The sequence below is a fragment of the Eubalaena glacialis genome, chromosome 5 (assembly GCF_028564815.1).
Source record: "Eubalaena glacialis isolate mEubGla1 chromosome 5, mEubGla1.1.hap2.+ XY, whole genome shotgun sequence".
Taxonomy (NCBI): domain Eukaryota; kingdom Metazoa; phylum Chordata; class Mammalia; order Artiodactyla; family Balaenidae; genus Eubalaena; species Eubalaena glacialis.
This window is the reverse complement of record NC_083720.1, coordinates 147297442-147311037: the sequence shown is the minus strand read 5'-3', so window position 1 is coordinate 147311037 and position 13596 is coordinate 147297442. Positions and strand designations below refer to the sequence as shown.

At 38.9% G+C, this 13596-nt stretch overlaps 1 protein-coding gene across 2 annotated transcripts; it reads left to right on the top strand.

Annotated features, from left to right (window-relative positions):
• Positions 1 to 346: 346 nt before the first annotated feature.
• Positions 347 to 13033, top strand: MEPE (matrix extracellular phosphoglycoprotein). 2 transcript variants are annotated; one of them, XM_061191739.1, is made up of 5 exons: positions 347 to 368; positions 2554 to 2619; positions 5726 to 5779; positions 6735 to 6827; positions 11564 to 13033. In XM_061191739.1, exons 2-5 carry the CDS (start codon positions 2566 to 2568, stop codon positions 13031 to 13033), a joined length of 1671 nt encoding a protein of 556 aa, XP_061047722.1. In that variant the 5' UTR covers positions 347 to 368; positions 2554 to 2565. The 2 variants fall into 2 exon arrangements, with proteins under 2 accessions (XP_061047722.1, XP_061047723.1); XM_061191740.1 differs by lacking the exon at positions 6735 to 6827.
• The last annotated feature ends 563 nt before the right edge of the window (positions 13034 to 13596 follow it).

Sequence of the window (13596 nt, the reverse complement as noted above, 5' to 3'; positions counted from 1 at the left end):
AGGATAGCTAAAATGTTTTCTATTTATAAACTTGTGAGTTATTCAGCCAGTCCTAATTAATAGTTCTGAAATCAATTTTAATTATTTGACAACATGATAAACCAAGCTGAGGTATTTATATTTTCTGTTTATCCCACTTTCTGGAACATTTGATAGCAGCTTTCTACCACAAAAACATTTTTAGATTAAAATTACTTTGCCCCCTATGGTTATCTGTGGGCACTGGTAACAAATTGTTTGCTAGCGCTAAGTGAGCCAGTGCTGATTGGCCATTGGGAACTCTAACAAACTTTAAATTTCAGCAGAATGCCCAGACACTGTTAATTCTGCAGAAGAAACCAGGTATTCTGAAGGTCAAAGATCCCCAGGTAATTTGGCTCTCTTGATGTTCTTGATAACAACTTTATAACATAGTTCACATTTTTAAGATGCATGCCATCCAGGTAGGGAGATTGCTTTTGAAAATGAATGCATATTGAAAGTGTTCTCTACTGAGCACACCTGTGTACTATTTACTGCTTTGTTTTAGAAAAAGAAAGTGTGTTACCAAGCTCTAGAAATGATCAGCTAAAATTGGTGGTTTGGTAGCAGCTTTCCCTCTGATTTGACTACCAACATTATCAAGCTCCACAATAACTCAAAGACTTCAATTTTACTCTACACCTTTGCTTATAAGACAGAATAAGGATAATATGATCAGACTTACACTTTCAAACCTCATCTGTACTGATATTTCTACTGATCAGCATTGTCATTTGATACTTGACTTGTACTGTCCTAACCTCTAAAACGCTTGGAAGCTAAATTATAGCTAGGATTAAGGTCCTTAAAATTGTATTAATTTAGAAGAGAATAGCCCAGGATTTTAGAATACATTTAAAAGTTATATTTATTTCTCCAAATAAAAGCTTTTACCTTGAACTGGTTAAAGATTGCAACAGTATTTAGATTATTTTTCCTATTAAAAGTACTTTTCTCTCAAGTAATATCAAAGAGTGGTGTAAATTTTTACTTCTCATATTGGTTGCTATATGTCTGTGTGGTAGTTAGTAAAATACTTAATATCAAAACCAACAGATCAGTCATCCAAAATTATGTTGACTTTCTTTTTCAATCTAATGGCTACTTGACTTAAATGAACTCACTAGATCCTCTTAGCATATAAACATGTACCTTTATCCATAAGAAAATGTTAGTGTTTTAAACATCATTTTGTTGATCCCAGGAAAATACTAGGATTTGCTTTACATCAACTACATGTAGATTTTTCTGTAATAAGATAAAAGAGTAGAAACTTATTCAAGGTGGTGTAGAGTCTGGCTTTAGAGATACATTGGCTGGATGCTAATCCCATTTCTGCCCCTGAACACCTGGGAATTCTGGGACAAGTTACTTGACTTTGTGTCTATTTCCTAATCTGTACAACAGGACTAGTAATGCCACCTAACTCCACAGGGTCACTGTGAGGCTCAATTAATTGAATATATGTCAAATTTTTAGAACAGTGCTTGGCCCATTTTAGTTTTCAATAATGTTAGCTATTAATATAACTATTACAAAAATTGTTTTGGTCTCCAGCCCACAGGTGGCTTCCACCTCATACACCTTGCTAATGAGTATGAGGATATATATTCAGGCACAGGGCCGGTGGTGAACAAGATTTCATTCCTCACAGTAGAGCCTGCTACCCTGGCAGATTCATTTAGAGTCTGTTATGAGTTCCTATACTAATTTAATGTTATTCTTCTTTTTTTAACTGTTTATTTATTTTTTTAATGACAAAAGCTAACCTTTATTGAGCACTTACTATGTGCCCAGCTCTGTGTAAAGAACTAAGAATTTTTTCATCAGATACAAGTACAAGTATTATTCAGATCTTACAAGTGAGGTAACCAAAGTTTAGAGAGTTTAAATGATTTGCCCAGGGTCCCTTGGCTATTAAATAACAGAGCCAAGAACTCAAACTCAGATCTAACTTTAAAACCCTATTTCTTAACAATTTTGCTTTACTTCCTCTCTGAGAGATAGAATTCTGGGTTGGCCATTGCTACCATCACACAGGTCCCTGAGGAAGTAGAATATATTTATAAAGGACTGAAAGAAAAGAACGGTCATTTAAAAACCCTTTTTTCTCTCTCTTGTTCAAATTACATCATTTCTATTGATCTACCTTAAAGTTTACTGACTCTTTGCTTAATGTTATTCTGAATTATATACATAATTCAATTAAATGGTCTCTCTCTAAAGATAAAAGGGAAAAGTTTGGGCTGACAATAGAGCAAATAAATGTCTATGAACTCCATTTCTAACCAACTTCATTGTTTTCATAATATTGGACAATTTTCATTTTCACATTGGAATAATTAGACATATGAAAGCTCAGATTAAAGTTTCTACACTTGGATATAAATTATATGTAGTTTTTTTTAAACAAGAGGAAATGGACTGCTAAGGGGAAGGAGGTTTGTATAGACTTTTCTGTTTTATTTATTGTTATGGCTGCAGTTCATAACTGGCAATGCTTTAGGGTAAAATATTATTGTCTTTTTACAGAGATTCTCAAAGATGCGAATCATCTGTTTGGGACTGCTCCTTTTCAGTCTGACCCTGGCAGCACCAGTAAGCATTTACAGATTCAGTTATGCATCCTATAATCTCTTGCTCTCTTCATCTATTTTTCTTTTAAGCAATGTCTTTTTAAATTAGTAGCACTTACCTAGTTCAGTTACAATAAAGTACCACACAAAGAGGACGCATCCAACACTTGACACAAATGTCTGTCACCAAGGAAGCCCTCAACGAACATGTGAGAAGAATTACAAGATGTCTACATGTTGCCTCTGGAGAAACACCAGTAAAAATATTTTTGAGAAAACCAATAGCCAGCCATAGTGTTTCAATCAGCTAATGCTAGTGAGTAAAATATACCCAAATTATAACCTGTCAAAAGAATTTCTCAATATTTTCCCAAAAACGGAGAGAATTTGACTTGAATGCTCCATGACTAAGCAACTAGACTTTCTAACTACACGATAACATGAAGGGACCAGACCTTTTCTGTAATTCTTGCAACACGCCAACACTGTGAGATCCTGCTAGCGATCTTGTCTTCATCAGCGAGGCTAAAGATGGGAAGAAGTCCCCCTCAGCTTAACCCAAATCAAGCTCCAATTTCCTTTTGTGTCTTTTCTTGCCTCTGATTCACCCAGATGAGTGCTCAGGATGTGACTAAGTCATCTTGTGAAAATGCTGAGTGCTACAGATATTTTCTGCAAAGGAGTCACACTGCTAATTAGATAGTGTCTGAAAAACATCCTAACTTCTCGGAGTAACCTTTTCAGTTGGAAAAGCGTGGAAGCAAGTGGTCATTCTGTTGTCAGAAGAACTTACACATAGGTCCTGAGCGAGTGGGCAACCAACTGGGAAACGCACCGACAAGCACGAGCTATGCCAAGCGGCGAGGAGAGCAGAAGCTGAGGACAGCGTCTCCCCTCTCAGCACACGTGCTCTAACAGCCCTCCGGGGGACGCGCTGCTTGAAACAGACATCTGCCAGGCCCAATGCACACAACTGACTTTGCTCGATCGGGGCCACAGAGGCACGGGCTTAGGCGTGAGGAGGATGGCGTGGGCCCCGCTGACCCAGCTCATCCCACCAGCCGAGGACAAGCCTGTTTTGAGCGCCACATTCCGAAGAACAGCTGCAGTGGCATCTCCGACCATCTTCCAGTAAATGTGCTGTGTCAACACCAACCCAGTGACCACCGGTCAAGAGAGGATGCCAGTCTTCTTCACCCGAGGGAAACCATGCCGTCTCCATTTCAGGGTCACGTTCAAGGGCAGGAGAGCTGCCAAGTGGGTATGGGGGTGGTGGGCGGGGAAGGACGGGGGCAGATTTCAAATGAAAGAGGTTCGGCAAGGACTCAGAGACAAATTTGGAATTATGAATGGCTAAATGCAATGTTTTCTTTCAGATATGGATTCTATTTGAGTAATTATCTAAAGTACTTAATTACAGATTGGTGGTATCAGAAATTAGTACGTACTAAGCCACTTACATATGTTCTGGAATCATAATCAAAATTCAAACTCTAGGGGAGGAAAAGGTTTTCCTCAACCCTCTTTGGGTCCCTGGCTGGGTTTGAAAATTCAACTGACAAAGACAGATTAACAGGAGAAGAGCACATAAATTGTATTAAAGTTTTACATGTACATGAAAGCCTTCACAAGAGAATGACGACCCAAAGAAGTGACCTGAGCAGGAAGCTTTTATACCTTTTAGACAAAGAAACAATACATTTGTGAAGAATTGACAAGATAAAGGGGCTAGGGGAAGTCCAACTAGGACTAGGGAGTCCTTCTCTTCCTTAACTAGGAAGATTAGGGTTAGTTTAACAAGATTTGTTTGCAGATTCTTCTGTGCCATCTCTGGACTGATAAGAGTTTGTCTCTAGTAAAAGGAGAATTTATTTCCTGCCTTTAGGCAGAAAAGGGGAAGCTTTTTCCACATGTTCTACTTCTTAATTGCCTTCAGCTCAAAATAATTTTTATGTCAAAAAGACATATTTAAGGGTGACATTCTTGTTTCCTTAAAAAACAAAATTTTAAGTGCAAGAATATAAAAGATGATTGTTGGGCCATGCAATTCAATTAATATTCATTGATATGCAATTAGACTATAAAGACTTTGTTATAAGTTACCTTGTTGTAAGTTCATGATTTATTATCGTGAACTATATTAAACATACCATCAAGTAGGTTTTTAATACATGTTGTGTGTGTGTTCTGTAAGAAAATACCGAATACCCCAAACTGTCATTTCTTTCTTTTGCTTAATATCTACCCATCTCGTTTTTTATATTTTCTCTTTCCTATACCCCCATTTCCAGAACTATTTTAACTGTTTTGATATTTCTGAGGAGTGATGCAATGCTCTAAATTTATATGCACAAGATCACACAAGAACCGACATCAGCAGAGGGCAATAAAGGGTAGAATTATAAAATATGCAGTTAGGGGAGAAAAATTATTGTGGAATTGAAAAGAAGTAATTTTCTTGGCTTTGATGTTAGGTAAAATTCTGGATTTTTAATAGTGGAAGTAATGGAAAGCTTAATGGTTTATAGCGTCATTCTGTATCTCACATTCCATAAAATACAACCTTTCAAAATGTCATTTTCCCTTTCCCTGAAAGAAAAAGCTGCCCAGGTAACTGGCAACAATGAAGTCCCATCCTCAGGTGTTTTCCTTCCCCTTAGGTGCAGGGCTATGGTTTCACTCTTGCTGGACCAGCAGGTCATCTTAACTCGAAGAGCAATGACTGAACTTATACAATCAATGCACATACAATCCACATCACTCAACTCTGATTTGGGTTCACTGATACTAAACACTGCCAGTGTGCCAGGGAAAACTTGTTCAGTGGATACCAGTGACATCCAAGCTTTTTCACCTGGAGTGCCACCCCTCCCAACTCAGCTGTTCTCCCGCACTTGAACGTGGTTCCGTAGTGGAGCCGGCACTATCTCCCTCTGGGGGAGGAAGGCCAGCATCCTCCTTCAATACAGAAACAAATGTGATGCGTGTGCCCATCTTCTATGAGTCAGAATGATTTTCCACATTGAATAATACACCCCAGTGAGAGAAAAAAGAAAGGAAACATTCACTGTTTGAAGAAATGAAAGAAAGAAGTGTTTAGTGAAGTTTTATTTCTTATTTCCTTTCAGACATTGCAACCACAGGCTGAGAAAATGAAGCAAGACTCTGTGGAAGAACAGAGGGTAAACAGAATTATTCTTCTCAAATACACCCCTTCCAACTCTGTAAACAGAAAAGTCAATAAGAGGAAATTTTTAACTGTCAAAATATTCTTGTGTACCTAGAATGGAAATGGAAAATCATACAACATAATTTTGGCACTTGTAATTTCTATCAATGTGTGAGAGAAAAGAGAAAAGCCTTCTGAATGGGAATTCTTTCTCTTCAATGATTTCTTCCTTCAGAGGGATGAGTAAAAATTCTGGGATATTGTTATTAGCAAACAATATTTTTCCACACGTGTACATGAGAACAGAGAGGTAAATGAGGGAGAAAACAAAGGGAAGTGAGTTAACAAGTCTTCATGGGGAAATTCTGTGTACATGGAGTTAGTTTTCCATATGCAACCAGAAAGTGAAATAAGTACCTTCAGCTTTTCGTGTCACCAAATTGCATCTTACTTCTGCCTACCACGGTTTCTCCTTGCAGTCTCAGAAAATTCTGTTCTAAAAACTAACAATCTTCCGTTCTCTATCTCAGCTGAAAATTGCAAAGGCAAAAACCACAAGCTTAAGAGCCTGAATGTTCATGCTGTGAGTTTTGCCAATTTGACATCAGCATGAATACAGTAAAATCTGCCTTTCTCCTCATCCCCCGCCTCCTCCTACCTGAAAATATTTCCAAGTGCTCCATTTCCATTGAAATTTGGTAATAAAATTGATACACCCTGGTGGAGAGAACTGTTTGACAGTCATCCTCAGGGAAGACAGACTTAGAGATAGAAAAGAAAGGAACAAACTGCTCTCTTCAGGAGCTGGCTGACACACGCTGTCCTGTGGTTATCAGATGTACTACCACTTGTTAGATGCAGAAATAGACTTGACCCAAGTTAAAAATACCTTGTACTATCAGAAAAAGAGCCAGAAAACTTCTTAGTAAGAGATAAACCCACCTTAATATAATGTTGTGTTTTTGTAGATAATGTACAAGGGCCACCATGAGAAACATGGGTATTATGTTTTTAAGTACGTTTATACCTCGTCTGGGAGGAAAAATCAAACTGATGTGAAGGTGAGCAGAATCCTAGTGATTTTATCATGAGCCAAACTCTGGACAAACATTACGAGAAACTGTAGGGAAGACAAAGTTGACTTTTGCCTTCTCGGGTTTCTGTCTATGGCTGGTGCCTTTATCTTTTTCCCATGGTCCCAGGCTCCTGGAGCATCTCTGCTATGGAACTCTGTGTCCCAGTGTCTTCCTGACACAGATGGGCTACCGCATGCCCTGGCCCAAACCCTGCCCTGCTTCAGGACCTGCCACAGCAGATGTGGTGCTGGTGGATACTGGACACCCATTGAGTTTTTCATGTTATCGCTTCTGAATAAAGTTTGATCCTTTGTAAGGAGGTTTTCTGGACATATTCTACCATATGCTCTAATGGGGCAGGGGGGAATGGATTAGAAAGAAATCATTTTGGCCTAAAAAGTGGCACATTTTAGTGTCCCTTAAATTCATTCCACAGATGATGCCATCTGTGTCAGGATGCTTGGAAGAGAAAGAATAAGGGCATTGTCACTGGAATAAAACAATAATTCTTTTCACTCAGTCCTTTCTTGCAGATTCACTGGTCACAGAGCTAGAAACAGTTTAAAATGCCATCAGCAAAAGGACTATTTACTTTCTTCAAATCTGGCTTCATTCCCCATGAAAGTAGTAGTTTCCCTTCAGAATGTTATTCTGTTCTGTTCAATATTCTTTATACGCATCTCGAAGACTTAGCATCTCTAAGGCTAGCTGTCTTTTAAACTTATTGGTTGTAACAAATACATGCTGAGAGCTTCCTATTGTGCAAGATATTATGAGAGATTAAATGATTGAGAAAACTTAACTCTTTCTCTACAGGATTTTAGAGTTAGAAAAGAAGCAAAACGTGCTTACAAAAATTATTATAACCCGAGACAGAATGTGCAAAGTGCTATGTGAGTGGTACCCAAAAAATCATGCTTTAGGGCTTGGAGTAGAAAAGATGAGTTCCTAGTTCCTAGTCAAGATTAATTCCTAGTTCAGGGAAAGCTACATAATGGAAATAATTGAACTGGACCTTGGAGGATGAGTAGGATTTGAGCAAACATTTGTGTGGGAGAGACTGTTCTCCATGAAAAGAATAATATGAGCTAAGGCATGGAGACAGGAAAGCAGATCAGCCAACTGATGTGTTGACTGTACAACCATCATACAATCAACAGTGCCATAGGAAGTCATTTAACATAAGCAGTGCAAAAATGATTGAACATCACACATCACAATTTAAAAGTTCTTTCATGTTTTATTTATAAAAGAACTCCTCAGTCTTTAAAGAAATGTACACAATTCATTAGTATACATGTTACTGTTTTAAAAGCAGTAAAAGCACCAAATATAAAACAAAACTTCCCACTTCAGAACAGGGAGGGAAAAAAATTAAGAAGGGATTATTATAATGCACCTGTTTAACTCAAAAGTGTACATTAGCAGTGAGCAAATGAATTTAGTTGCAAAGGAAAATACAAATGTCTGTGTAAAAATTTCCCAGATGTAATGTCTTAAAATAGGTCAAATGTTTAAATACTTTTTATTCAGAAATAATTCACTATAAAGTTTTTTTCTATTATACTTTTCCTCATGTGAAAACCTTATCTATTTTCAGAATATACCTGCCAATATAAAAGATTAGTGAATAATGATAACTCCCCCAAATAAGTCATTTCAAATTATATCTTAAAAATACTACACTTTGGAACTTTTATATACTGCATATGAGCCAGCTCTGTAAGAATAGAGGGCACGTCTGTAAACCATTTTCATCTTGAGGTTCAAGTGTGAGCTGAGTCAACAATTCCCCACAGCTTCCAACATTAATAAGAATTTATGTATAAAAGCAGGCAGTCTTCCAAGTAGAACAGTACTCCTATTTGAGGATGGATCTGAACATAGTGACCTAATAAGAGCCATATGCACGTGTCAACCTGGAGAAGAGAAAGCACCCAGTGAATATGGAGAAAACCCTGACTTTCCTGGAAGGGTTTTATATGAAAGAGGAAATAACCTTAAGGATTGCTGCATCAGGAAAAAAAGGGATACTAGTTACTAGCTGCAGGTTTAAAAAAACTTGAAAAAATTAGAATATCCATAAATGAAAAGATCTGACATGAAAAGTAACAAGTAATTAGCTCATAAAATGTTCAAGGATGTTCAAGCTGACCATAGGTCATAGAAACTGGGAAGGACGTGGGCTGGGAGGCTGTGACACCCAACTCTGTCTCTAACTGGATGTTGCTTTTTGAGCTTAGGTTCTATATCCCATAGACATCAACATGTCTAATATTAAAGTTATCTTTTTCTCTTGTCTTCATTTTTGCATGTCAACGTTCTAGTTATTAACCCTTCTTCTATTTGGGCACCAGTAGACGATTTTTCTTTGTGGCATTTTTCTTTGGCATAATCCTAATCCAAGCGATTACATCTCATTCCTGGACACTGCAGCATCCTCCTGAATGTCCTTTCTTACCACAATTCCTCCTAAACCTCTGATTTTTATTTTGTTAATCTCTTGGTCATGCACTTTCACTAGCTCTTCATCCCTTGCAAAATAAAACCAAATTCTTATGCCTGGAGTCCCAGGTTCTACAAAGCTCTGACCCTCTGTCTGTGCAGACCCTGACTGAATACAAGGTCTCTGTCACACCACCTCACACCCACCCTCCATACCCCTGCAGAACTGCTGCCTCTGCCATTCAATAAATCATCAGGTATTGCTTAGAACATGTAGCGCCCAGCCCAACTTCTTACATGTCCCAGTTCCTCAATAAATATCTCTTATTTTGATCTCATGTTACCCACCAGTTCAAAGGTCTATGTAGTGGTGTTGTAAATTTCAGCTCACCCTACAAGTCTGAGGTGGAGGGAGAGTATGGTATTTGTTCTGTCTATAATTGTTCTGTTGCTCAAGAGCTCCTACCCGTGGGCTAACAAAAGGGTAGGGAGCGTGCAGAAATTAATTTAAATTCAACCTGTTTAAACTTAAGGTTATCTAATCATGGAAATAGTTCTTTAAGGAAGCCCTTCAGTCCCTTTTGGATAAAAATGCTCAGATTCTCATTCTCCCCCTAAGATGGCGTGCACGCATGTGAGGGAGTTGGGGGTGGCTTACACCATCCAGCATATACCATATACCATATGTACACACACGGCTCAAGCCACAGTGGAGAGGAGGACGTGGGCTCCTCGGACATGGGCGGGACAATGTCGCTTGACCCCTTGTGTACTGCTTGCCCTGCCGGTACCCTAAGGTGAAGTCACTGGCTACAACAGCTTAGGACCAAACAGTACAGCCTTGGGACAGTGGTGATTCAGGCTCTCCTGGCTCTCACGGGCAACGTAGACCCCTCTTTGTTCGCGTATGACTCACATTTGTTCCTCGTATATATGCTCCATCTACTTTGCTCCTTCTAGAGCCACCTCACTCCCTCTGGAAAGCTCCTAACCATTCTCAGATGCTTGCATATCTAGCCTGTGCCACAGAGAAACAGTGAGTGGTGCGGGCAAAATCAATCTCAGCCCCTCTTTCTTCTTGACCACATTGTTCAAGCTTCTTGCACCTTGGCTGTACCTCGAGTTGGTAAGGTGCAGCCTATGAAGCAGCATTTTACAGACCTTTCCCCCCAAAAAAGGACAAATTGAGATACAAGCATAAACACGCTACTCTTCTTCTCCACTTTCTCTTTTTCATCCCATTATTCTCTCAGGGACTTTTCTCATCCGGACCTCATTACTTAAACTTAGGATCCAGAAGAGTGGTTCTCAAAAGGTGGTCACAGACCAGCAGCATCGGCATCAGCTGGGAACTTGTCACAAATGCAGATTCCAGAGCCCCACCCCAAGCCTACGGAATCAGAAACTCTGGCCATTGGGTCCAACAGTCTTTGTTTTAGTAAGCCTTCCAAATAGTTATGAGAAATGCTAAATTTGAGAACTATTGACCCAGACTATCAAATCTGGTTTATTACATGACAAAAGAGGGAAAAAAATAAAATTAATGAATCCTTTTTCAGACAAAAGCTAGGGTGGCCAACACCTGCTGCAAAATATTTTGTTTGGATGTCAGAACCTAGATTCTTCTACTTGTATATTTTCTGTTGAGAAAAAAGAGAAGAGGAAAAGATTTATACCTTTGAAGACCAGGGCAAAAGCAAAGAGAGAGAGAATGGGGGTGGGGGGGAGGGAGAGAGAGAGAGAGAGAGAATGAGAGCAAGAAAAAACATGTTTGAAAGATGAACTTCATTTCACTTGCAATGTGTCACTAGTCACAAGATGAGGACCACACTCTGTCCTCTTTAAAGTCAGGTCCTCCTTTAAAATCAGGCCCTAATCTATATCTCCAAACTTATTTCTCTTATTTGGATTCTCTTCTTTATTGTTCTCTTTAGGATTTCTCTACTCCAGCCTTATAATTTTATTCATATTATCTTTCAAATGTTTCCTGTTTCCAAACGTTTGAATATGCCACTTACTCTTAAGATATTCTCACCATTTTCCTTCCATGTATTTGAATCTTACCCACTCTTCAAGCCTTGCTCATTCCTCTTTTTCCATGAAACCTGCTTTGGCCATTCCAGAATTATCTCTACCAACAAATCTCTATTGAGTTAAAAGACTCTTTTTATTAAGTATCTGGCAGGGCTTTTTAATTTATTATTATTGCCTAAGAATTATTAAATTTTAAAAGTTTAACATAAAATAACCACTTTATGTTGAAAATTACACTTCAGCAGGAAGAAAAAAACAAAGACAATATTGCTCTTCCCCATTCTGGCAAGAGAAGAAATCAAGAGCCAGCACCTAAAGAAAACATTGTCCAAGAAAAAGAGAAAGACTTGTCCCTCCCTGGAACCAATGAAAATAACAAAAGCACTAAATCTCAAAGTCTTTTGGAAAATAGACAGACAATGAAGAAAGACTACAGGATTAGTAACAAAGAAAATGCCCACAATGACCTGAAGATGTCCATTTCTCCTGAATCGACTGGGAATCACGGGACTGAGGATGGAGACAATGCTGGTAGCAAACTACATGACCAAGAAGAATATGGCAAATCTCTCATCAGAAATAACATGCACCACATAATGGAGACAGGGGCTGTGACTGAACTCTTGAGGGAAGAAATCAAAGAGAACAAACCCCGCAATGTTTTAAGCAAAGTTCCAGCAGGTGCCAATTATGCTAAAGCCCCCTCAAAAATTAAGAAGAATCATCAAAGAGATTCGCAAGCCCAGAATATTCCAGTAAAAAGCAAAAGTACCCACCGTATCCAACACAACATGGACTATCTAAAACAGCTCCCCAAAGTCAAAAAGGTCTCCAGTGATTTTGAAGGCAGTGGTTATCCAGACCTTCAAGGGCAGGAGGACAATGATATCTCTCCTTTCAGTGGAGATGGTCCACCTTTTAAGGACATTTCTGGTAAAGGAGATGCTATTCGTCCTGACCGAGAAGGTGCAGATATTCAAACAGAGTTTTCCAGCCCAAGTGAAGCTGAGACCATTAATCCTGACGCAAGAGGACCAGGTTATAATGAGATCCCAGAGAAAGAAGGGAATGGTGGAAATACCATTGGAACCAGGGATGAAACAGCCCAAAAGGCAAATGCTACTGATGTAAGCCTAGTGGAGGGCAGCAACAACATCATAGGTAGCACCAATTTTAAGAAACTCTCTGGAAAAGAAGGAAGCAGAGTGGATGGCGGCAGCCAAAATGCTCATCAAGGGAAAACAGAGTTTCATTACCCTCACGCACCCACAGAAGACAAAAGAAAAGATGGCAGTAGTGATGGAGCTGAAAGTACTAATGAAATTCCGAAAAATGGCAAAGGTAGTAGTAGAAAAGATGCAGAACATTCTAATAGGAATCAAGCGACCTCAAATGAAAAACAAAGATTTCCTAGTATGGGCAAAGGTCAGGGCCAGTTCATTCCTTCTCGTGGTCTTGATAATGAAATTAAAAATGAAATAGGTTCCCATAATGGTCCCAATAATGAAGGGACCATAATAACACACAGCAGGAAAAATTATTATGTGCCCCACAGACAAAATAATTCTATGCAGAACAAGGGTGTGTCACAAAGCAAAGGTTCCTGGGGTTACAGAAAGCCCCATTCCAATAGGAGGTTTCGCCCCCCTAAAAAGCATGACAGTAGTGAATCATCTGACAGTGGCAGTTCCAGTGACAGCGATGGTGACTAGAAATTCCCAGCAGGATAAAGCTTTGAATACCTAGTCAACTGTGACTTAACAGTATAAAGGGGAGCCACCTGATAGGTCAGATGGACAGAGCCAGGAATTGAATAAGCCAAGAAACCCGGCCTCCTGGGGAGAACTGTTGCTATTTTAATGGTCACAGTATGAAATCCTATTCAAAGTTATGATGCTTTATGAAATTCTATTCAAAGTTATGATGCTTTTTTAAGGAAAAAGAATTCATTAAGGATTCATGGAATAGGTAACATTTGAATAGATATCACTTAAAAATAGGTTGTGAGTGTCACAAAACCCTTCCTTTGTTGTTTGCTCTGTAGACATGAAAAACAATCTCTCTCATACAATAATCTGTAATTAAATGATCTATAAGGAAGTCTGTTGTCTGTGGTGCTTCATTCCAGACGCAACAAGAATAGTTCTGCCTCTGGCAAAGGCAGTGCTATGAAATTAATCCACTGGGTAAAGCTTGAGAGCCTCCCTACATCCCACTCTGCTCAAGCCAGTAGTTCCTTTTGCTTCTGCTCTAATAAAGATATCCTGCTTCATGT

Excerpts from the sequence above, each read along its gene's own strand:
- MEPE (XM_061191739.1), top strand. The coding sequence starts at position 2,566 with ATGCGAATCATCTGTTTGGGACTGCTCCTTTTCAGTCTGACCCTGGCA. Across the intron at positions 5,780-6,734 it reads ACTCTGTGGAAGAACAGAGG|ATAATGTACAAGGGCCACCA; the intron begins GTAAACAGAATT and ends GTGTTTTTGTAG. Across the intron at positions 6,828-11,563 it reads AAAATCAAACTGATGTGAAG|CAGGAAGAAAAAAACAAAGA; the intron begins GTGAGCAGAATC and ends ATTACACTTCAG.